Source organism: Corapipo altera, unplaced genomic scaffold (genome assembly GCF_003945725.1).
Source record: "Corapipo altera isolate COAL_440 unplaced genomic scaffold, ASM394572v1 61411, whole genome shotgun sequence".
In the NCBI taxonomy this organism is placed as follows: Eukaryota; Metazoa; Chordata; class Aves; order Passeriformes; family Pipridae; genus Corapipo; species Corapipo altera.
Genome location: NW_020884875.1, coordinates 23605559 through 23628897, shown reverse-complemented (window position 1 = coordinate 23628897; position 23339 = coordinate 23605559). Strand labels below are relative to the sequence as shown.

General features: G+C 36.4%; 1 protein-coding gene across 3 annotated transcripts in view; it reads right to left on the bottom strand.

Annotated features, from left to right (window-relative positions):
• Positions 1-23339, bottom strand: part of DENND4C (DENN domain containing 4C) — a 68346-nt gene that overhangs the window by 12815 nt on the left and 32192 nt on the right. For all 3 annotated transcript variants that reach the window (XM_027634453.1, XM_027634454.1, XM_027634452.1), the window contains exons 11-26: positions 20439-20539; positions 17463-17681; positions 16328-16473; positions 15162-15197; positions 14803-14933; positions 13847-13979; positions 13181-13387; positions 12378-12506; positions 11572-11716; positions 11105-11251; positions 8810-8935; positions 7875-8015; positions 5396-6543; positions 3639-3819; positions 1925-2034; positions 545-720 (exon numbers count right to left, since the gene is read on the bottom strand). In XM_027634453.1, coding sequence (XP_027490254.1) covers positions 545-720; positions 1925-2034; positions 3639-3819; positions 5396-6543; positions 7875-8015; positions 8810-8935; positions 11105-11251; positions 11572-11716; positions 12378-12506; positions 13181-13387; positions 13847-13979; positions 14803-14933; positions 15162-15197; positions 16328-16473; positions 17463-17681; positions 20439-20539 — 3276 coding nt within the window. The remainder of the gene's footprint in view (positions 1-544; positions 721-1924; positions 2035-3638; positions 3820-5395; positions 6544-7874; positions 8016-8809; positions 8936-11104; positions 11252-11571; positions 11717-12377; positions 12507-13180; positions 13388-13846; positions 13980-14802; positions 14934-15161; positions 15198-16327; positions 16474-17462; positions 17682-20438; positions 20540-23339) is intronic.

The window sequence follows — 23339 nt, the reverse complement described above, 5'->3', positions numbered from 1 at the left end:
AGAGAACACTAATGGAAGCTCTTTTTCACAGCCATAATCACTACAGTGAGAACCAAAAATTCAAATCAAGTTCCAGTTTTCACAATGTAACTAAAAGAGGTAAAAATAGTAAGCAGAGAAGCTTAAACTGCAGAAACAATAAACTAGGGCATGTATAACTAAAAGTTGTTAGCAAATTTAATCTGGGAAAAATTCTTTGCCTACAGATTTAAAAACTTCTTCATACACTTTTAGAAAGTTCAAGATCCATAGGTTTTGTTTTAAAATCTAAACAAAATGAAAACAGGCCTACACCTTCTGCACAGTTATGCTTAAAAAAAGTATGGAAAGTATGAAAAGAAAAATTGGTAAAAAGGCAACCAATTCCTTGAGTTTTGGCTGTTACACAATCAATCTCGATAATTTACGCAACTTATACTTTCCCTCAGCACAATCATGGTTGTCAAACAGTCTAGACTGGGAGAGGTACCAAAGATCCTCTTGTGAAAAAATATAATCATGTACAGGGGCAAAGGCAGAAACAGTATATATAAAACACACTGACCTTGCAGAGCCACGTAGGTCTTTAAATTCTATATTAAGCAAAGGTAGAAAGGTACTTTTACAGAAAGGACAGGTAGTGTTCAAGTTTGAATCATCTGCTGTCCATCCAGCCATAATTTCTTCATCATAAACCAAAGCTCCACAAGCTCTACATTGAGAGCAGCTTGACATCAATACCTAGAACAGCAAAGAATGAATATTATCAACCCTGTTTCAGGGTTCTTCTATAATGGCTTTTTATAGGCTTATTATCCACTGGAGTTTAACAGGTATCAGAATGCCAATGGGGAGAATTTCATTCACCATACTTTCTCATCATCCTCAGAGTTCTCTCATTCATATAACTTTTACCTTCGAAATAAAAATATCAGTAATTTATTTTTGACCTGGAAAAAGCATTACCCTGAAAGGTTACTTATTTGGCATTTGCAATTGCTTGCTTTTTTGAAGCCTTCAGCATATATGAATTGTTTTGAATTGTATAAGGAAATGCATGCCTACTTATTCAAAAAACAAAAGAAACCAAAACCAAACTAAAGCAACCAAATACAAAAGAAACTTTTATAATTGTGTGGTATGTTGACTCTGGCTGGATAACAGGTGCTCACCACAGCCACTCTATCAAAATATGACAGAAGGCTGAAAGAAAAGTGTCCAAGGCAAACACAGTGACTGTTGCCTACATATCAGAAATCATCTAGAAGCAATAACTGAAACAGAGAGGCAAACATTATCGTGTAGGGTTTGGCTGGGATAGAGTTAATTTTCTTGTTAGTATTCTTTATAGCCCAGTGTTTTAGACTGGTCACCAGCTCCACCAGTGTTTTAGTTGTTGCTGCACAGTGCCTTATACACCATCATGGACTTTTCCTTTTCATTATCTACCCAACCATCAAGGAGGCTGGGAGAGGACACAGCCAGGACAGCTGACCCAAAAGATACTGTATAAAATCACACTCAGAGATAAAACTCTGTATATGTTTGTTTTTACAAAACAGCTGTTCCTTGGCTGTCATGGTGATGACTGATAGTTGCATTGCTGGGTTTTTCTGTTGTGTCTCTGTCCTTTTTTTTTTCCCCCCAATTCACTTATTAAACTGTCTTTATCTCAGCCTTCAAGCTTTTTCTATTTCACTACAAGTTTTGACCCTTCCCTCTATAGTCTTTTCTCTCTACATATGAAGGATACATAAAAGCATTTAAGACACTCTTCTTTTTTAAAAATGTCATACCCCAGGCTAAAAGTATTAACCATCTTTGCAGTAAAAACAAGAAAAAGATGTTTTGAAAAAAAACAATCACAATCCAACTAAACAGGTAATTAATGCATACAGTAATAATGAATAATTTTAGCTTTCATCTATGAGTGTATTAATCTTACCTCCATTGCACAGTTCTGGAAAATGCTGGATAAACTAGTATTATGTGAAGAGCTGTGCTCTGATCTCTCAGAATCTAGAACTTTCATACTTCTGGGGAAAGAAACTTCACCTGCACAGAAAGAGTTGGTTTGTATTTGTTTTGTATTCAAGCAAATAGTAATTAACCCATAATAACTGCTGCTCAACCAAGGCAAGAAAATTGTACCAAAAGATGTCGAAAGGTATGTGTAACTCACTGACATTATGAATACAATACAGATAAATGTAATGCTTGTGATTGACATTTCAAGGTTATTTTTCTAACACAATATATCACAGATTAGTAAAAGAAAAACACAAAAAATAAAGACTGGTAAAGAGCAGTAAGATTGCTCAATGTATATACTCTAAAAAGTTGGTGATGATTTCTTGAACAATACATCCATATGTAAATTGTAAAGAGAAGGATAGTACCAGGTGAAATGCACGATACCAAATATGCCATTACTGTGCTTCAGTTTTCCCTGGCTAACACTGCAGTAAAACAAATGCGCTTCTTTGGTAAGGCTTGGTTTCAGGGTTATGAGTTTCGGTCTGGAGAAGGGGAAAAGGAGTTGTAATATATTCACCAGAAGGAAACAGTGAAATCGGCTTTAGGAGGCATAATTATCAGCATTACTTTTTACAAGGCCAAACTTTTCTATTGAAAAAAATACTACCAGCATTCCCTTATTATAAAGAAGGCTATTCTGATTTTTCAGCTAAAGTTTATGTTTGTGAACAAATTTGACATAGCTTGTTGGCTGCCACTCTTCATAGTCAGTGCTTATAACCCTTCTAACTAACTGGAACTAGAAGATACCTTTCAAGATTTTGTGAGACAGGGCCAGCTTATCTCCAGTCTGCAAGACAGTTCTTCCTCTCCTGATGCAGATAGTTTTACAATATTTGTATCATTTCTGTATTGCAAAGAGACCTAAATCAACCCCAGAGCTGGTTCAGTAACACATCTTTTTTCTCAAAATAAGAATCAAATCTGAACTGAAAATTATTAGATTTATTTAATCCAGTTTTACATCTGGCAGTGGGGAGGGAAGGACAATTTAGCAACAGGCATACAGTCATCAATTATTTACCTTTACAACTTCAAATCAAGTATGTATCCAACACCTCCTATTCCATGGTAAAGATGAAAAATTTTTGCTTTGGGTTTTTTGTGTGCTTAAGGCTATGGGAGTTGGTTTTGTTGGTTTGGTTTTGTTTGCTTGTTTCCCTCCTCAAAAGATCTGTCTCTTAGTTATGCATCTATTGCAGTTCTTGAAGTGCTCATCTTTTCTGTATTATTTCAAGAACTTTCAGGGTATTATGACTACATGAATGAGCAGGTCTTTCTTGCTGTAATTAGTTAGGAATCTTCCTATCACATACACAGTGGAACCATATTTTTTTTGTTAAATAACCATAACCATAATAACCATATTTTATGGTTAAATTCCTGCATTTTGTATCAGCTTTTTATACATCCAACAAAGAGAGAAACATTAGCTAAATATTTACTACAGCAAGAGAAGAGTACAGAACAGAATTAAAAATTTGCTTATAATTCTCTTAAGGGCTTGAAATAATTTCAGATTAGCATAGCTTTCACTGTTTTAATGATTTCACATACAATAGTTTTCCCTGTTTGTTGTATTATAATCAAGTTATGGGGAAAACAAAATCAACTAATCTCACCTGCACTGTAATGCTGTCTTCCTGCATCTCCACTGCTACTGCTACTGCCAAGACTAGTAGTGCTTTGTCCAAGCTCATTTGTAATTAGCCCTGGGGCTCCAATTCTTGACGACAGATTATCTCCTAAAATATTATCTTCAAAACCTACAGGGAAGTTATAGTCTGGTTGGTTGCTTTCATCCTTTAATGCAAGAAGAAAAATAGTGGGTTTGAGTACTTCCACATCCATTATTTGACTTTTATCTTTATCCTAAAGAATAAATAATTAAACTACCAGATTAAGATTAAAACCTGACGTAAAAAAATTGTTAAATGTAAGATAAATCTATGTAACCTCAAAAAGTGCAGATAATGGATGAAGCAGGAAGATACTGAAAAAATGACAGGCTTAGCAACAAAAATATTTTAGCTGAGGATCACACTGAGTGACAAAACTACAGGGATATAAACTTATTCATTACAGGAGAAAAAGGAAAAACTACGCATAACTGTGATTTGTTAGACATTACAAAAAATGAAGGAATTGTCAGAAAAAAGGTTCAAGTTGAAGTCACATTCTGAGAACTGAAAATATGAATGAAACATACCAGCTGAAATGATGCAGCATTAACACAGTCACCAAGACACAAGATGCAAGAAAGTACAATAATTAGGATTAAAAAAAGGTGATTTAAAGAAATAAAATAGGAGAGAATGAAAGGATGCTTGAAGAAACGTAGAATAAGTCACATCAGTGGAATTATGAGCCATTCAACAAAATTCTATCTAATAGGTCAGTGTAACAGAAAGGCACAGAAGATTCCTAGATCATAGGAAAAAAAACTCAGGAAAGAAAGCAAAGCAGTGAGTTTTCACTGTCATAGGCAAAATCTAGGTAAAAACAAAATTAAGAATTTTTTTAAATTTATTTAATACTGGAGACCCTATTAGCAACATAAGTTAAATTCGTTTCATGTAGAAATTAAGCCAGACAGCTATCTTCCCCTTCTCCACCTTTTATGAACACTCGGCAAAGAAGACAGAATTTGAAAAAGGCAACAAGAATCTTATCAGCCTGAAGAGGAGAGACAAAAGAGCCTTAAAACCAAACACCAGATTGAGGGGTTAACTGGATCAAGCAGAGGTCCTTCTAAGTAGAGAAAACTGTTTGAAGGCACAACGACGACACATGTAGAAAAGAGGAAGTTACAATATTCATCCATCTATCTCCTCCTTCATTCTTGTAATTATGCTCTGAAATGTTTTACTCCAAAAATGACTCTGTTAGTCACACAAGAACCATAACATTTAGCGTCCAAATTCCCGACAAGTAAGTTTACTAGCTCTCGGGCTGTACCATACGACTTTCAACTTTAATTCTCACCAATATGACTTCTTAGGTTTGTGATTTGTTTTCACAACCTTAGTTTTTGTATAATAAGACAGGCAGTGTGGCATCATTTAAGGTAACACAATTTTGTTCTTACTAGGGTTTCTTGGCTCAGCTTCTTTAAATATAAAGATAAATAAATAAATAAATGGGGGGAATGTTGAGAACAAAAAGTTCAACTTTCTGCATCAAGACCACTGAATTTGCTTCTGTCTGAAATGTGAGTTTTTTAATGGCAAGGGAAAATACCATGGATAAAGCGCAATTTTATTAGCTAATCTAAGTCAATACTTAATAAAAAACACCTCCTTGAGAAGCAATCTTCTGAAGACAAAAGTTATCCCTCTAACTTTGACTCCCCAAATTTTTCATATTGAAAAACACTTACCTCATCATCTGAGTAACTATACGCCGAAGTTACAACTCCCCACATCTTACTGGCTACATTGGCAGCCTGCTTCATGCCTGATTTCAAAACATCCATTTTTGGTCCAGACAGTATATTGTCTAACTTCAGACTGGATAAAGTTGTTACAACAGTTCCTAACGAGCCATGTTGAGAAGAACGACCCAGTCCTGTCAAAGATGAAGACCGCTCCTTTTGGACCTGTGGATAGGTTTGTTGCTTTGATCGTCCAGTGAATGTTTTGGATCTGGAGACAGAAGGACTTCTTCGATTTTCATAAGACTTAGGCGATGGCAGGACAGGATCCAAAGGCAGGCTTGACCTCCTTTCTTGTGAGTGACCAAGTACACCAGAAGCTTCTGCTTCCTTATCTGGCTTATGCAGTTCCATGCTGGGAAACTTACTACCTAATGGGTTCTTCAAATTCATATAGCTCTCTATTTCATCTGCCAAATTACGTGCTGCAACTGGTGATACCAACTTTTCCCCAGGTTCTGGATAACTTGGCTGCGTGCTGTCAGTAGCTAGCAAAGATAAAGGGTCCAAGCCTACTTCAACATCTTCCCTTTCGATAGGCTTAACCACTCCATAAAAGCTATTTCTTTTGGCAGTTGCATCTTCAGATTCTGGTTTTTGGGTTTTGGACTCAGCTGACTGTTCAAGGTTCACGTCTTCCACTGCAGTCATGTTTTCACCTCTTCCATTCTCAAGATGCTCCTGCCCTTCCCCAGGTTCTTCCACCACTTGTGAAGACTTATGTTCTAGTTCCCAAACAGTCTCAGTCACACAACTCCAAGTCCCACTTATATCAGAAACCTGCTGGTCAATGATATTTTCAAAGCTGTGGGATTTATTCATATGACAGGGTGAAGTTTTGGCTCCTGATAAAGCTGCTGTTAGAATCTTGGCATCCGCTCCCATCATTTTTGCTATTTCTTTAGAATGCAAGTCCAAGCTGCCTTTTTTCAGCAGCATTCCTGCTCTGCTTTCACTGCTGAAACTGCAGCTTCTCTCTGAAAACAGTTTCTGCCTCTTCTGTCTTTTGTCACTTGTTTTCTTAGGAAGAACATCACCAAAGACTACATCTTCAACTGAATCCTGAGTTACAAACAGCGGGCTAGAAACAGTTTCTAAAAGAGAAAATGCATTAATATGTTATTCATAGCCACCAAAAATGTTTATTTTCTGAAATCATGTGAAATCTCCTTTATCTCCTTATCAGTGAGACGACTGTGAGTACCACAGTCTCAAGCTACTCATTAAGAAGTTACACTAGCATTAACAAATTATTTCACCAGCTGCAAAGGCATCTGAAGATCAAAAGCCATCTACTCTTTGGAGTCAAAGCCGTTTAAGCCTCTAACTCCCTTCCCTGTGCCAACGTCCAGCAAAGAGGAGGTACTACATCCATGGACTAAAGGAAGGTAAAATTCCAAGTAAAAATTGCTCTAGTTGTTTGTGGGGTTTTTTTGTTTTGTTTGGTTTGTTTTTTTCCCCCAAGAGCTATAGTCATAGATCTATACATCAAACTTTGTACCTCACTCAAGTTCTGAAAAAAAACTATCATGTGTTTTTGCCCAATATAGATGCATTATTTCATTTATGACAGAGCAATATACTTAGAAAACACTAATTAAATTTAGCATGTGGAAGATATAAATTGATCTCATAAGTATTCCCATTTCCTCAGGGGAATTGGGAATATTAATTGCCTAGATAACTTTCTACTAGTTAGGTAAAAACCTCCATACGTATGGAAATTCTACCATATTAGGATCTCAACAGAGATCCTGCATTGTACCATATGCAGTCCTGGAGGATGTTTGAGTCTCACATCAATACTGCTTCTTGGCTAGCCATCAGTTCTTATAATTGCCAAAAAAGTTCTGGGCAACTTCGTACCTGAGACTCAATTCTTTGCTATCAAGCTACACTGAAACTGGACTACCTTGTCCTAGTAAAAGACAGACACAAAGGCAGAAAAAAATTGAGTCCCAAGATTTGGCTTTTATATATCCATAAATCTCCCTCATCGTAAATCTCCGAATAAGTAAAAAGATTTTGTGCAACACAAAGACAATACGCGTTGTTCCCATACTATACATGGGCAATGTAAGCTACGTGAATAAAGAGACTTGTCCAAGATCAGCAAGGTTTAGATGACAAAATCCAAGAGCAGAGACACTTAATTCTCTTTGTCACAGAACATTACTGAAACACTCTCAATGTGGGACAGGGAAAAATCTTGATTTTGATCTACTCAATAGTGATTTTCAACCTTAGAATCAAGAGGTTCCTCCTAAGTCACTTGCAAAGGACAATGGTGGAATGCAAATGTTGTGTGAGGCATTTGCACCTTGAATAGAAGTTTTGTTTCTTTCCATAACATGAAACAGATTGCAAAACACTGTAGCACAACAGGACCAGGATTTAGCAAGCTCTGTTTCACCCAGTGACTTACCCCCACTGCATTTCCTTCCACTGCTATCAAAAATGCCAGATGGAACTTTCACAATACTGTTACTCCAAGTAGGTGGATCAGTTGGACTCGGAATTTCTGTATTCAGCTGTTGCTTTTCATAAGATTTCTCTGCAGAAACCTCTGTAAGAAAGAGAATGTCAGCTTCACTAGATTCAACTAAATAATTTCGTTTGCACTGTTAGGTAAAACAAACTCCAACGTTGTTCCCTTATGTAATAACAGTCCAAAGGATCAATCCTACTAGGTACTGAGCATTTCCTGGAAGTAATATCCAGGGAGGTGACAGTCACCAGTATTATGCAGAGACTGCTTAACTGTTCACAAGCTTACAGCATTTGCCAATTTCTCCCCTTGGTATTTTTTCAACTAATCAAAGTAGAGCAAGAACAGCAGTTCACACATTTTCATGCAGGGCTACTTCTTTAATGAAGCTTTAGACGCTTAACTCACATAAAGGATCTAGTAACCCAGGTATGAAACACATTCAGTATTGAAAACAATACAATACAGGAAAACTAAGGGCAAAATCTGGACAGAAGATGACCATAGGGTCATCTACAGCTGGGAAGAGTTCATAAGAAAAAGTAGTGTCTTTTATTAGGTCAACTGGTACAGATAAAAAAATTGTCAAGATTTCAAACATATAAATGAGAGCAATGTAAAATGTAAAATACTGTGTATCCCAGCACTTGTACAATTTTTCCATCTATATTAAATTAGTCTAATAAAAGGCTATTTCTAACTGTATTTATTCCACTGCCATTATTTAGGGCACAGAAGTAATACAAGAGATTTTATACAGTTATATTTTGAGCTTGGTAACATTACTAATACATCGAGTATTTGTGGTAGTCTAATGCATGAAACCCATTTATTACCAAAAGCCTTCATCAACTTAAACATGTATACTTAACCTTCTATTAAGTCTCCAGCTCTAGAAGAAATATCTTTGTTTAGCTGCGTTTCAGTTGCAGGAAGATTATCTCCATCATCTCTTAAAAGTTCATCCTTGGATCCATAACCCTGGTCTGACTGACCACCTGCTTGAAGAAATACAAATACGTACCTCAAATTTGTTTCTCCTTCCTAAATTTGTTTTTCAGTAAGAAAACAAAAGAATTGAAATTAATTTGTTCCACATGTTGTTTCTCCAGAAAAGTTCATAGTAAGATCTCCAAAATGCCTAATTTGTGGACAGATCTACTTGGTGATGATGACAGCAGAGATAATTACTCTATACCAATCCAAATTTACTTTTCCAATTAAATTAAAGACCAGTTTTTCCCCCAGAAACATTACGGGGACTAAATACTTTTAATGCACTGTATCCCCTTTCATTCCTTTCCTATCTCATTAGCATGAAATATTTAACTGCTGGACAAGCTAAATTCTCAAATACACCTACAAAAGAAATTTAGATGAGCACAACAGTAATTAAGCAAGCTTCTAACAATGAATACAGTCCTGAAAAAACTGTACCATAAACTGTGCTATATCTTTGTACTGTAGGGCAAAGTATAAATTGTAATAGGAAAAAAGCAAAAATGAAAACATACAAGTCTGTTTGACACCTCTAACTCACTCACTGACTCAAAAAAAAAAAAGGAAGTTTATAGTAGTCCAAAAAGTCAGTCATAGGAAACAATCTAGAAAGACTCTCTTTTCTCTGCTATTTTTATCTGAAGTGCTGCTGCATGTGCAAAAAGACAAATATACTATATGGGATATATCCCTCAGCTACATGTTAAATAGGACTGTTTATATGCTTTAGAGTACCTATTAGAATACATTACTGTACCAAAAAAGATCAAAGTATAAGTCACTGAGTGTGAAAGGTACCAGGAAGCTCCATAAAACTTGACTGACAGACGTAATTTATTTACCATATGTATTACTGTTGGTTTATTTTACCAACAAATAACAAATAGGCAAAAAAGAATTATAAGTTGGAGCAGACATCAATTAATGCAGTTGCTACCATATTAAAAACCTTTTATATAGAAAATTAAGTTCTGAATTTCTTTGGTTCTTATTTTCTATCTAATTTCAATAATGTTAGTATCCCTGCTTTGCACAGAAGTGAAAATACCCTATCAATAAATGGGTGAATTACCTGCAGAAGTAACATTCAAGGGTAGAAATAATGCACACGTGCATCCAAGGCTTCACACCATATGTCTGCACCCCACACCGTGATAGCCAAGGACAAATGCGGCACCCAAGAGACAGCAAAGAGCAAAAAGCAGAGCAACAAAGAGCAGAGAGAAGGGAAGTTCAGTAATCTAGGCAGACATATCAGATGAAGCACAGGAATCAGACTCACAGTCCTTTTTACAAAGGGCTCAAGATATTAAAAACATGAAGAGTGTGCAAGAACCATCTGTACATTAAGTTTTGAAGTACACACAGAAAGGAAGTTTAGTTGAGACTGTGCACAGGTAGGATGTGATCAGTACTAAAGCAAATATGAAGAACCATGCATTTTGTCTTGTCATCTCAAATAATTAACTTTCTGTGCACTCTTTTTAACTCGGTTTATCTGGAAGAGGGCACACCACGTTTAAGGCAGAGTTTTCTGCAGCTTATCCCATCTTTCCATTCTAATAGTTTCTCATAAAAACTGCATTACAAGGTTCAGATAATTTCTGTATTTATTTCAAAGTTTAGCAACTACCATTAAGAAAGCTGAATATGGCCTTTAAAAGCATATTTTACTATAATCAAACATAACACACTAATTCCATGAATGCTAATTAGGCCTTTCTGGTATATCATCAAGGAGAAACATTTTCAAGCGTTATCTTCTGATCACTTCAACAACTATCATTCCTGTCCTTTAACACAGAGCAAGATTTTACTGACCCAGACTATCACTTCTATGAATAAATGACAACATGCAAAAATTAAACAGCTTCATACCTTTTCTGAAGATTAACACAAAAAGCAAGGTACATGAGAGCACAGCAAGACATTTATTTTAACTTTACAGTATTTCTGCTATGGTTCATTCTAATAAGAAACATGATCTGCAAAAAAGGAGTAATACTCAACAATAACGTATTTCTTTTCTACACAAGTTAACTCCATGCTTCAGTCTCTAGAGCTTCAAGAGGGGAAGGTTTTAGTTATGGAGGGGAAATCAACAGGAGACTAAAAAAATTTAGGCTTTTGGGGAACTGTTAGTAGTGAAACCCAGTAGAATCTAGTACCTGTGCTAGAGTGATTATCAATGGAATCAAGCCTGACTAAGTCACTGACGAAGAGGGTGTGCTCCCCACTGTTAGCATCATTAGAACTATCCACGCTACCATGGCTCACCATGTCCCCATCACTTCCACCTGTGGGACTCCGCAGAGCTAAAGAGATGAATGAGAGCTGGTTAGTAAGAGAGGATTTAACTTCTCAGGTTTTTAAACAAATCTAACCTTTTCAGACAACAGAAAATACTTCTGCTTGCACATATAAGAATACGAAATTCTAGCAAAAGAATTCAGACAATTAACTCTTCATTGTGCAAAGGACATTCTAATACTGTTTAAAGCATCAAGTTGGCAATTATCAATTTCTATATATTTAAGGAAAGATTTTCCACTTAAAAAAGCCACAATGTTAGCTACAATCCCTCAGAAATCCCTCTTGTTCAGCAGAAATAAATTCATTTCAATTAACTTATTACCTGATATCACAGGCACTTGCGGGCTCCGCGTTGATTTCTTTAAGCACTGCCTAAATTGTGCTGTGCCATGAACTACGTTTCGTACCTTTGTCCACAGGAATATGCCACTGCGGTTACTGCTAGGCCAAGAAGACTCTAAAACCGCCTACAAAAAGTCACATTGTAATAACAAAAACAGTAAGAAAGTTACACTGAAGAAACATGGTACAGTGAGCAGGTTCTTTTCCCTAATCTAAAAGCACATTTCCTGTAAACCATGTGAAGTAGGACAAACACTTCCACAGCTCAGTATATACAACAGCTGAGTAAAAATAAACAATGGATCAAGATTTCTTTAAGTAAACAAAGTGGGCTCTGTTCTTATTTATATATTTTGATAGCACCACATAGCTTATAACGAAGTTTCATCAGCATATTACAGGAACTTGGAAGCAAGCAGAAGAGGGGCAGGCTACCTCCACTAAGCCAATTCCAACTTTCATCCATCTTGAATCTTACTATCTTAAAGAATAAACCTTGGAACAGATGTATTTGACATGGAAGCACCAGACAGTTCCAAAACTTGGAAATGGAAATACTTTAAATGTATATATCAATAGAATTTCTGGTTAGTCAAACAGCACAGGAATATAAATTTATCAGTGTAAAACCATGCCATGTAGATCCAGTCAACAGTACATACGTCCAAAAGAATTGCTTGACCAACAGAATCAGCAAATACAAGTGAAGACCTCTAAGAAACAATGTTCAAAAAGTGTTACAGGACATTGGGAATGACAATAGCAAGAAAGATACTGGTCCCTTACCTTATTATAATAACCATAGGTGATGGCATTTGGCTGTATTCCAGCATTTTTCATTTCAAAAAGGACCCTCACAGCCTGAACAGGTTGACCCCACAGTCCACAGAGCTGCATTACTACTCTGTAGCAGACCTGACAAGATACAAAAGTTCAGAAATGAACTGATGACAGGAACTGTGAAACTGCTCATGCTCTTCCCTGATTTCCAACTTTTACACATCTGAAAGGGAAAGCCACGTGAGAGCAACTACTTCATCCATACACTCCACAGCCTGAAGAGGGAGCAACAATTAAAGAGGAAATCACAGGAGCTGAAATAACATCGGCAGTCACATTGTTGGGCATGCTGACTTTTTTTTTCCATTTGGCTCTTTTGTTTGAGAAATAAAGGAAGTAGGGAAACACCCATGAGAAGGTCAGGATAACTTGCTGCTGTGTGCCTGTGGGTTCTACTGAAAGAATAGTATGCTGCACACAAACCCATTATCCCATCAGTGCGATATGGCTGCAAAGCATTAAATCAAAGTGCCTTTAAAAACAGAGATACTCAGGAATTTTCTTCTGGAAGTCATTTGAGAGATGATAAGCAACGCTAAGCTGGAGTATTTAACCCAGCTGACACTATGCTGGGGATGAAAAAGGAAATTAACTTCCAGTTGCCCTAGTTAAGCAGACTTATTTGAGATGATTTTAAAGTGGCTTTAAAAAAGGTCAAACCTTAACGTGGTGGTGGCAGTGAAACAGACTGTATTTGCACCTTCTGCCCCACTCCATGTTCATGGTAGCTTTTTTTTATTTGCACTTGCCTCATCTAGTGGTTCCACATCGGTTTTCCTCATTTTAATTAGAACATCATATGCCTGCTGCAGCGCTTTGACCTTGGGATGTGCAACTCTGACATAGGCTGGCAGACAAATAAACCATAGGCTGTAACTGTGACTGAAGAGACACTTAGCCCACTGTGGGGGGCTCACGTAATACTTCTTGGCTAATTTATGGGCTGTTTTTATCTCCTGTGAGGGTGAAACAAAACAAAAAAGCAGACAAAAGATACAACATTCTGAATCTAGAAGTCATTACTAACTCAGATACTGGCTTCTTAAGAGTAAGCATTTAACAATAATCCACACATTCAATGGAAGATCCCTTCTTACTACTCTCTTATTAAGACTCTCTGCAAGCAAAAACTAGCATTGAGATTAATCTTTTTTTTCACCATTAAAGCATTAATTTTAATTTAATTTTATATTACTGTCTAAAGATTAAAAATGCATTTGACAATAAACTGTAATCTCAGATTCTAATTTGTTTATCTGTTCTCTTTTTTTTTTTGCAAGTGTTCATTCTCAGGAGTTACAAAGACCAAAGCTCTAACAACACTAACTTATAGTATAAATAGGTAGTGTCAGTTTCACCAAAAAAATTCCTATCTTTCAGTGTTCATACAGTGATTACAGTGAGACTCATCTGACCTGTTTTGTCCTCTTTGCCATGAGTGCTGGACTATTTGAAATGCTACTTCCAGCTGGGTGTCTGCTGAAGGAAAGCTTGAGCTCCTGTGGCCTGTCAAAGAGCTTGAAATCCAGTCGTGGGAAATTTTTATAGCTATCGAGATGATTTAAAAAAAAAAAAAAAAAAAAAAAAGATTTTCACATACCTGCTCACAGCAGGAAAGCCATACAAAGACACTGGTGTGGCAAGAACTGACAAACAGGAGAGTAAAGAATCAGGGAGAAAAAGAGAAGACAACAAGCTCTTTTTAGCCTTATTCACAAAGATACCACAAGAAGATGCCTCGGACATAAAATCTCCAGAGACAACGGAAATAAGAAACAGACTGCTATCCAGGTCATGAAGGTAAGGGAAGCACAGACAACGATCAACAAGGACAACAGCTGAAAACAGAACCTTCATGATCTGCAAGAGAGACAGGAAAAAAATCATATCCAGAGTGTCTGAAACTCCATACTTTCTGCACAGGGCTGAAAAAGACTGAATTCAAGAAATCTGAAAAGTGGATGTTTTATTGTTTTGGTTCATCATCTGCAGATCAATAGTACTGGGTAGGTTCATAACCTACCCTTCATCGTTCCCAACCTGGAACAAAGTGCACGGCACTAGCTACAAAATACACGTAAATGGCTCAAACAGGAAGAAAGACATTGAATAAATGTAGAAAAGTATTACTATGAAGTTGGCAAGAAGTTACTGAAAAATTAATACCATAATCCACATGCCCTCAAATATACACACAAAAAACACAGACTTCCAGAACTTCAGAAACTTACCAGAATTTTGGCAGCTCCTATCTTTCTAAGGGTTCTTCTAAGCACTGTATTAAAGCAAGTCTTGCACTAACATGGAACATCTGCCCTGCTAAACATTGTAAGCACTCTAGTTTCACTCCATGTGGTTGTTTAACTGGTACCTGTATTTTGGCACTCGGTCCTGTCCATCATCAGCAGGGGGCTCTGGTGGCATTATGAACACTGTGTGTTCACTTTTTAGTGACTCATCAAGCTCAATCAACCGTGCATCTTCGACAGAATCTACATCGACCTGAAAACAGAGTTTGTACACTAAGTACAGAGTTTGGCTTTGTAACAGAAATGTCCTCTTTAACTTTAATTATGTTAGAATTCGTAAAAATATATTTAATACATGCTGTATTTGATTAGATATATAAGTTAAACTTGTTCTAATTACTCAAACACCAAATCCACAGCCTTGTCTTTCCATTTTTATTTCATGATCAGATATTCCTAAACATTCTGAAGGATGAAGTACCTTCTCTCCTTTTTCTGTTCCTTTATCTGGAAAGAGCTGGGAAAAGAAAAAAAAAAAAAAAAAGAGTTTCTTCTCAACTCAAAAATACCCCCCTAAATAATTGTATTAAAGCTGTGTCATTTACTCAAATATTAAAGAAGAAACACTAAATTTCCATATTACTGTAGAAGCAATTAAACTGTTTTTCAAATACTTCAGCAAAGAATTCAGTAATCAGCATGTGTTCAATCTGTTGACATTATCTACCAAATACAAAATCCTAAATCTACCAAAGGAAAAGTGCTTTCATTTAGTTCAGATGAAAGAAACTTCTGTTTTGCACATATTTTCAATATGAAAACCTGCAATAATATCAAATTATTAACTAAGTATTCTCTAGATGCATACCCCATACTTAGCAGAGAGAGAAAAATAAAGGCAAATAAATTTTTAAATACTTATGTTATTGTTTTTTTACAAGTGCTAATGTGATTAGAATCAATACAGAATCAAAGACTCAATCTATAAGAACTTCGTATTAAAATGAAGGTTCTGCCCAGAAAGAATCATATATATGCACCTTAAAAATAAATATAATTCTCTAGCTCCTAATTTTTACACTGCAAACTTGTCATTTTAAAAATGAAGCTGTAAATTCCATGACCCATCTAGACCAGAACCATACTGATGAGACCTCAGGAAACAAAAAAAAGAAAAAAAAAAAAGAATGGGATACGGCAATCTTTCTCCTATAACAAACATGCAATGAAAGGGGAACCTACTTATATAAATCAGTTTTGACCATAATTGGAGCATATTTTAAGTTGAAACTGTGTGAAAAAAACAACAATTACCACTAGATGACCACTAGTAGTAATTCCATATTAGAAGGAGAATAATTAACATTTAAAGAGAAGACATAGATGGCATTTTGCTAATGTCAGCTACTGGTATTTCTTGCATTATCCTATGGATTGAAATGCCACAGGACTTTAATCAAAGTTTCTTGCAATAACACAGAAAATTATGACCATCCAAGAAGATGAAAATCATGACTAAGCAATAACCACCAAGAATTCCAATCCCTTCAAACACTTCCTGCAAAGGGTATCTACCTTCTCAACTAAAAGCCAGGACAATAACATGAAATGAACAGAAGCATATAAACTTATTGCTACATTTTTCACCTTTTCTATGCAGTCATCAAAAAATGCCAATCCAGTATCCTTGTCACTCACAAAACTGCACTCTTCAATAAAGCGGCTGAATATCTGTGTTTTGGTGAGATGCGTGTAGAACTTGGTATACGCACGGTCTCTGCTTTTTAAAAACCCTGGTTATAAAAGGGAACACACAACTAAATACCAGTTCCATACAGGTTCCATATGAGTTCCATATGAAATTAACATATAAATTGTTCACATAAAATATTTAAGGTTTGGCTTTATCAATAAAGTATTGGCGTTATCAATAAAAACAACTATTTATATCTACTTGCATTTAGAAGACTAAAATAACAGCATTTTTTTAATAAACTATTTTTTACCACAGTTAACAATACAATCAATCGTCCCCATGTAATCCACTTACTGCGTTTGTTGACTCTTGGTGCAAGAAAAAGCTTATGACCTCATACAAAAGTATCTAACAGTTAAAATTTACTAAAAATAAAAATGATATTTTAAGAGGTAATGGGCCTGATAATATTTAAGACTCTCCAAACCACTGACTAAAAATTTCTTCTCAAATCTGTCATCCAATAATTAAAAAAAAAAATCAATCTCACCAAAAAAGAAAGAAAACTCACACCACCACATACAAAACAAAACACCTGTGACATTTTATGCAGCATTCAACCATGAACAGATCTGAAAAGTTAACAGTGATGAGGAAAATTACATTTGCTGACTATTGCTTTATTACGTTTTAGATCTTTGCCCTATTTTCTAATATTTTCCCATTTATACCAAGACCATTACTTCATTCTTCATTACTGGGCTTTTAATATTTCAGCTCCGTGAAATTGAGAAATATTCTTCCATTCATTCCCAAGAGGTGCCCTTAAAAAACATGCCATGAAGACAGGGCATCATGTTACCCAAAGAAAACTTTTTTAATACCAGTGCAAACCTGCACTTCTATGCGTATATATCTGTGTTCTAATCAACTTTGATTAGTTCAACTTCATACAGCTGCAATTCTAAATATTGCCACAGACTGTACAACCAAAGGGAACTTTGACCTTTTAAAGTTACACAGCTCCTCAACCCTAAAGTTGTAACACTGCCAACACTATCAGCAGCTGGTTTGCCTCACCCTCACCTTGATGATCAAACAAGGAATCAGCAGCAGTTGCTTTATTTGAAGGTGCCTGCGTGATTGGCTTGAGGAATGTTCTGTAACCCTTTAAAATAGATGCCATAAAACGGAGAAAAGCCTCCTGGATCTCCATCTCGAGTTCTATCATCTTCTTCTGCCAGGAGAAATCTGCCTCTATAGGAGTCATTTCCACTGCAGAGCCTTCTTGAGTTTTCCTGTGAACTAGCAATGAACAACATGTACAGTCCTTTATTAAAAATTCAGGCCATTCAAAAAATTTTTTCTACTTGCCCATGTTCAGAAATGACAAGCACTAGAACTCCTATAATTATTTCTCAATTTAACTGGTCCATATAAAAGGCAGGTTACTTCAACAGCTGATTGTGTGTTTCTCTAACTATGCAGCAGTTTGGGACATAAAAGGAGGATGGATGCCAGCTCAGTTAATGTTATTCTATGCCCAACTGAATGTAGTCTTTCAGTAATAAATCAACACAAACTTAAAGTACCACGTGTCCCCTCCCTGCACCCAAGCAGCTCCTCTTGGGCTGCTCTACAATCTTCAGTCTCCTCTTCAGGCCTCTTTAGGCCTTGGCCTTGATTAATGACTCCTGAGCAGTTAAGCTCCCCTTGAGCTTATCAGAAACACTGTCTGTTCTCAGCAACTGCTGCTGCCTAAAGAACAGTTGTTGCCTCATGAAAAGCCTTGGAACACTATCTGCCTGACTCATAGCCTGAACGGAACGATATTATTATAACTGGACTTTTGAGGAAAATTCCAGTAGTTACCAATCTCCAGGAAGGACATTGATGGACCATCTTGTAACACTACAAAGACCAGTCCTAAGCCAAGCCCTCTGAGATCTCCTGGGCTGCTGCGACTACACCAGCACCTCCTTCTCAGTGGGACTTCTTGGAGCTCACCAGCTCTCCAGTTCGTGACAGTCCAAGGACCACAGCCAAAAGCTGCCGATAGGATCTGGGCTAATACCTCTACACTCCTCAAGGCTCAACCTGTCACCCACTGAGGGTTGCCAAGACATCCAACATTGAGTATCTGACTAAACTCAAGGTGAATTTTTAACAGGTAGATATACCTTTGTACACAATTCTTTGTGTCTGTTGAATGCATGTGTGAAGGGATTTAAACATCCAACAGCAAGTATAGTATGAGTATTTCCATCTCAGATCTGTAGTTAAGTTACTGTGGTGCTTACAGTAAATCCTATTAAATAACTTTGTTAACGTTAGTCAGTGATTAAGTGCTGTTAACACATTTAGACATAAACCTGGGCCTTTGGATTCAGCTCCTTAGTCTAGGGGTAAGTTTGGACTCAGTTGCACCTAGGCTCCAGGAGAAGTTTAGAAGGCAAGGGGATCCTCTCTGCACCTCTTGTCTCAGCAGTAGGGTTTCCCTTACTCCTTTGCAATGTCAGTTAACAGTCCCTGTTAAAATCATTCTGCAATGATTCTAACCCGATTTTCCTTTGCATGCTTTATCCATGTAGTAAGTAATGAAGTGAATCTTGGTACTGAAATTTGTTGTGCTTTTGCAAATTTTATATTAAACCTGCTTTTACTGATACACCTTTGCTGGTCATTCTTTAAGTGACCTAAATCACTCATTTGTGACACCACGTTTTCCCTGTTCTGAAGACTGTGCATCTAAAACAATTCTTCCAACAAAAATTCTAACATTTTAGTGCACCAAAAGGTAGAAACAAAAAGGTGACATTCAGAGTTTACTCTTGCATTCTTAAAAGAAACCCAGCAACAAGTATTGCTGAAAATGATAGTTTCACACTTTTTATTACTAAAAACACCAACTTCTGCTTCTGGAATTTACAAATTATTTTGTATATCTTGTGTATCTATGAGGCTATCATCGTCTCCTTCCCCATAATGATGTAACCTAACACACTGTGAACCAGATTACCAGAGGGAACCTACCTACAGTAAGAAAGAAGCAATACCTGAAAACTCTTAGGTCAGTTAGAACCTTGCCCTTATCCGTCCAAGTCATTAGGCTGAAGACGGTCAGTTTTTGTTTTTACTTTGCCAAAATACTTTGTCAAAATTTAGTTACTCCACTATTCTCGTAGAAAAGTCATTATCTAAGAAATTCACCAGTACTGGACCCTGGAATCTCTGTGGAAGCCTCTCATCTGTGCCTTGGAAGATCATGGAACAGATCCTCCTAGAAGCCATGATGAGGCACATGGGGGACAGGGAGGTGATTTGAGACAGCCAGCACAGCTTCACCAAGGGCAAGTCCTGCCTGACCAACCTAGTGACCTTATATGAAGGAGTGATTGCATCAGTGGACCAGGGAAGGGCTGCAGATGTCATTTATCTGGGCTTGTGTAAAGCCTTTGACATGGTCCCCCACAACATCTCTGAATTGTAGAGAGACTAATTTGGTGAGTGGACTGTTAGATGGGTAAGAAAGTGGTTGAACGGTGGCATCCAGACGGTAATGGTCAACAGCTCAGAGTCCTGATGGACATCAGTGACAAGTGATGTTCCTTAGGATCTGTACTGGGACCAGTGTTATTTAATGCCTTCATTAATGACACAGGCAGAGGAACAGAGTGCACCCTCAGCAAATTTGCAGATGACACCAAGCTGAGTGGTGTGGTTGACACACCTGAAGGACAGGATGCCAGACCTGGCCATGCTCAAGAAGTGGGCCCATGGGAACCTCCTAAGATCAAGTGCAAGATGCTGCAAACTGGGTTGGGACAACCTCCACTGCCAATACAGACTGAAGGATGAACAGATGTTTGCTGAGAAGGACTTGGGGGTGCTGGTGGATGGGAGGCTGGACATGACCATGAGTAAAGGCTAAAAAAAAAGATTAAATTTTAAGAAGTCACAGAAAAAAAAGGATCTAAAAAATAAAATTCACACCTCATGTGACAGAAGGAAGTTCTTACATTTATATACTAATTACAATTCATTTTATTTTTTCTATTTCACCTGTTGCCAGCTGTGAGTGCAGTTTCTTTAAGGTGCTGAGCAGACTTTTACATGGCTTTTTGGGAAACTGCTTCCAGTTGGTGCTCTTCTTATCATCTGATCTGTAACACAGGAGAGAAAAAAATGGACATATAAAATACAGTTAGTATAAAAAAGAAGAACTCAACAGCCCTAGGTTTCTTCATTTACAGCAGGCAGTACCTAAAAAACATTATTTTGAAATTTTGTCAGCGTCCCTATTTGTTACAAAGAAAAAAAACAGGAGTGACATAACTCAGAATTTCATTTCCTCAGATACAGAATAGTATAAATTGAGTAATAAGTAGAGTTTTGTCCAGTCTGTAAGGAATAGGTAGATTAAGACTTGATTTAGACCTTTCAGATGATTTCCCTTTCAGATTTTTCTATCAGTCTTGTTACTATATGTAACTACTATGGAAAGTCTATTCTACCATTAATGTGCCATACTGCTACTGGTATAAATAAAAGGTAGTTCTGAATACAACATGAAATTGTTAGGGCAAAATGTTAGAAGATAATTTGGTAACTTTATGGTCACACTGTAACATGTTTATGGCAACTCAGTCCCATCTTCAACAGGTCTAGGAAGATTGGGAATTGAGTTCATAGTTGGAAAATTATGTGGTTGATCAAACAATGGAGTAAATTGTCTAAAGGAATGCTCATCTTCTTTAAGAACAACAACAGATAAAATGCTACACCACCTTCAAGCAGTTGGATATAAAGAGAGATTAGTAGGGAGTAAATCCCAAGAACTTCTACACCTCTTTCTGGAAGGCAGAAGATGGGGGAGAATCTCTATTACAGAGAGAACATCAAACCTTGTGGCCATGAAACCAAAAAAGTTATTACTATCCAAGCTGATACTGTCACTAGTTGGTTTTGCACTTTGCATTTTTGAGATCCTTGTTCCATTATTATTTGCTCTAGTGAAAAATCAACACAGGAATATCTTAGGAAGGAAGCCAAAATTTCAGGAGTTAAAGAAAAATTGCATACTTACAGATGCCTTTGCCCATTCTTCCCCTGCAATAATTGCATACCTATAAATAATTTAAGTGGTACCATTCCAAAAATGTCAGGAAAAAATCCTGCTATCAAACCTTTGTCCTAAAAAGGCTATTCAATGAACTTTCAATGTTAACTTTCACAGAGGTAGTTGAAAAAAAAAATTAAAAAAGCATTAAGGAAGATATTGAATGAATAAAAGTCCTTCAGTATTTTTCAGCATAGCAGCAAACCTGCTCTCGAAAGACACAGACTGACTGATGTAACAGACAATACTGCATTTTTGAAAAGTTATTTTTCTATTAAGCAGTCTTTCCAGGTCAGCAACAGTGCTGTTAAATACTTTTACATAAAAAAAAAAAGCAAAAAAAAAAAGCAAGCAGCGTTGCCACTGAAATAAAAAGGGGCAGAAACAGATGTGGATAAAACTGAATGAAACATTAATCTTTATTCACTAATAACATAGTATTTCAGAATTCTCTATGATCCTCAACAAAAAGTGTTTTATGGGCATTTGGGTTTAATTACACATCTGCAAAACTGAAAGATACACTAATTTCCAAGTTAAAAAAGTTTTATAATGAAGGTACCAACATCTCACATTTGCCTAAGTCAAATGTTACAGATGTCAAATTCCTCTGGGAGCCAAATATGTCATACAGATAAATGCAAAATGGACAGCAAAAAAGAAAAAGATCACTTGACTATTGAAAGAGAAATGGACTTTTAAAACAGTAATAGAAAAGGTGCAAAAGTCTTTCCAGTTTGTCTCAGAGAGACTTTTAGTTCAACAACCAATCCAAGTAATGTTGGTACTTGGTCTTTCTAACAGTCATCCCAACAGAATCTTGACATCCTTATCTGCCTGCGAAATTTCCTGTTTCTATTCTATTTTTCAGCAACCCAATCTTCAACTTCCATTCTACTTATGAAGAAAAACACTGAAGTATTCTTCACTGCAAATATCTTCAAATAAATAAGTTATCTTCCTTGACTTTCTTCAATGTATTCCTCTTTCACAACACCTATAATTATTCTTTTGGTCGCATAATACCAAATATATCAAACTGGGCCATACTGTGATGAAAATGCTTTTTGCAGTGTTTCTAATGGGGACCCAGGGGAAGCAGAAGAAAAAGCAAATAAAAAACGTAAAACCAATCTGCTCCACTGTTTACCATTTCCTGTAATGTTACTAATAAAACGAAGCATATCAGTAATATAAAGGAAATATTTGCTTCAATAGAGTAAGAGTCTTTCTGAGACAACAGAAACCAGGCATTCCACTGACTCACAGACCAAATTACTAAGTCTAATCCAAGCTAGTAAAAGACAAGAGTTAAAAAGTGACATTAAGTAAAACTAAATGTTTAAATTACATTAATTAAATTTAAATAAATTTTCATTTTAATTAATTAATTTTTTAAAATCTCACTAAAAAAGGGAGATTAAATAAAACTAAATTTTCACAGAGAAAAGATGTGCACTTTAGTTAATGATGTTCACCCTCATCTTGAACTAGCTCAGATACCTCTATTTATGATCTTATTAATTTAAAATAGAAAGGTAGTTAATAAAAGTTACTAGACACCTGAAAAAACTAAATTTTCAACTCAGTTATTTGTACTCACATTGCAGAAAACCAGACTCTGAATTAACCTCTCCTCAAGAAGGTGCAAAAAACCTGTTCATGCAACATCTTCAATTTAAGGAAAGTATTAAAAATGTAATAATTATGTGAAAATATTTTAGAATTAAGACAGCAAATTTTGCTTGATTGATCTCACAAAAAACTTGTCCTTGTAACTTGAGAAAAATTTCTTCAACACTAACATAAAGTAGTCCAAGTGCAAGACAGCATCAGGATCTGTC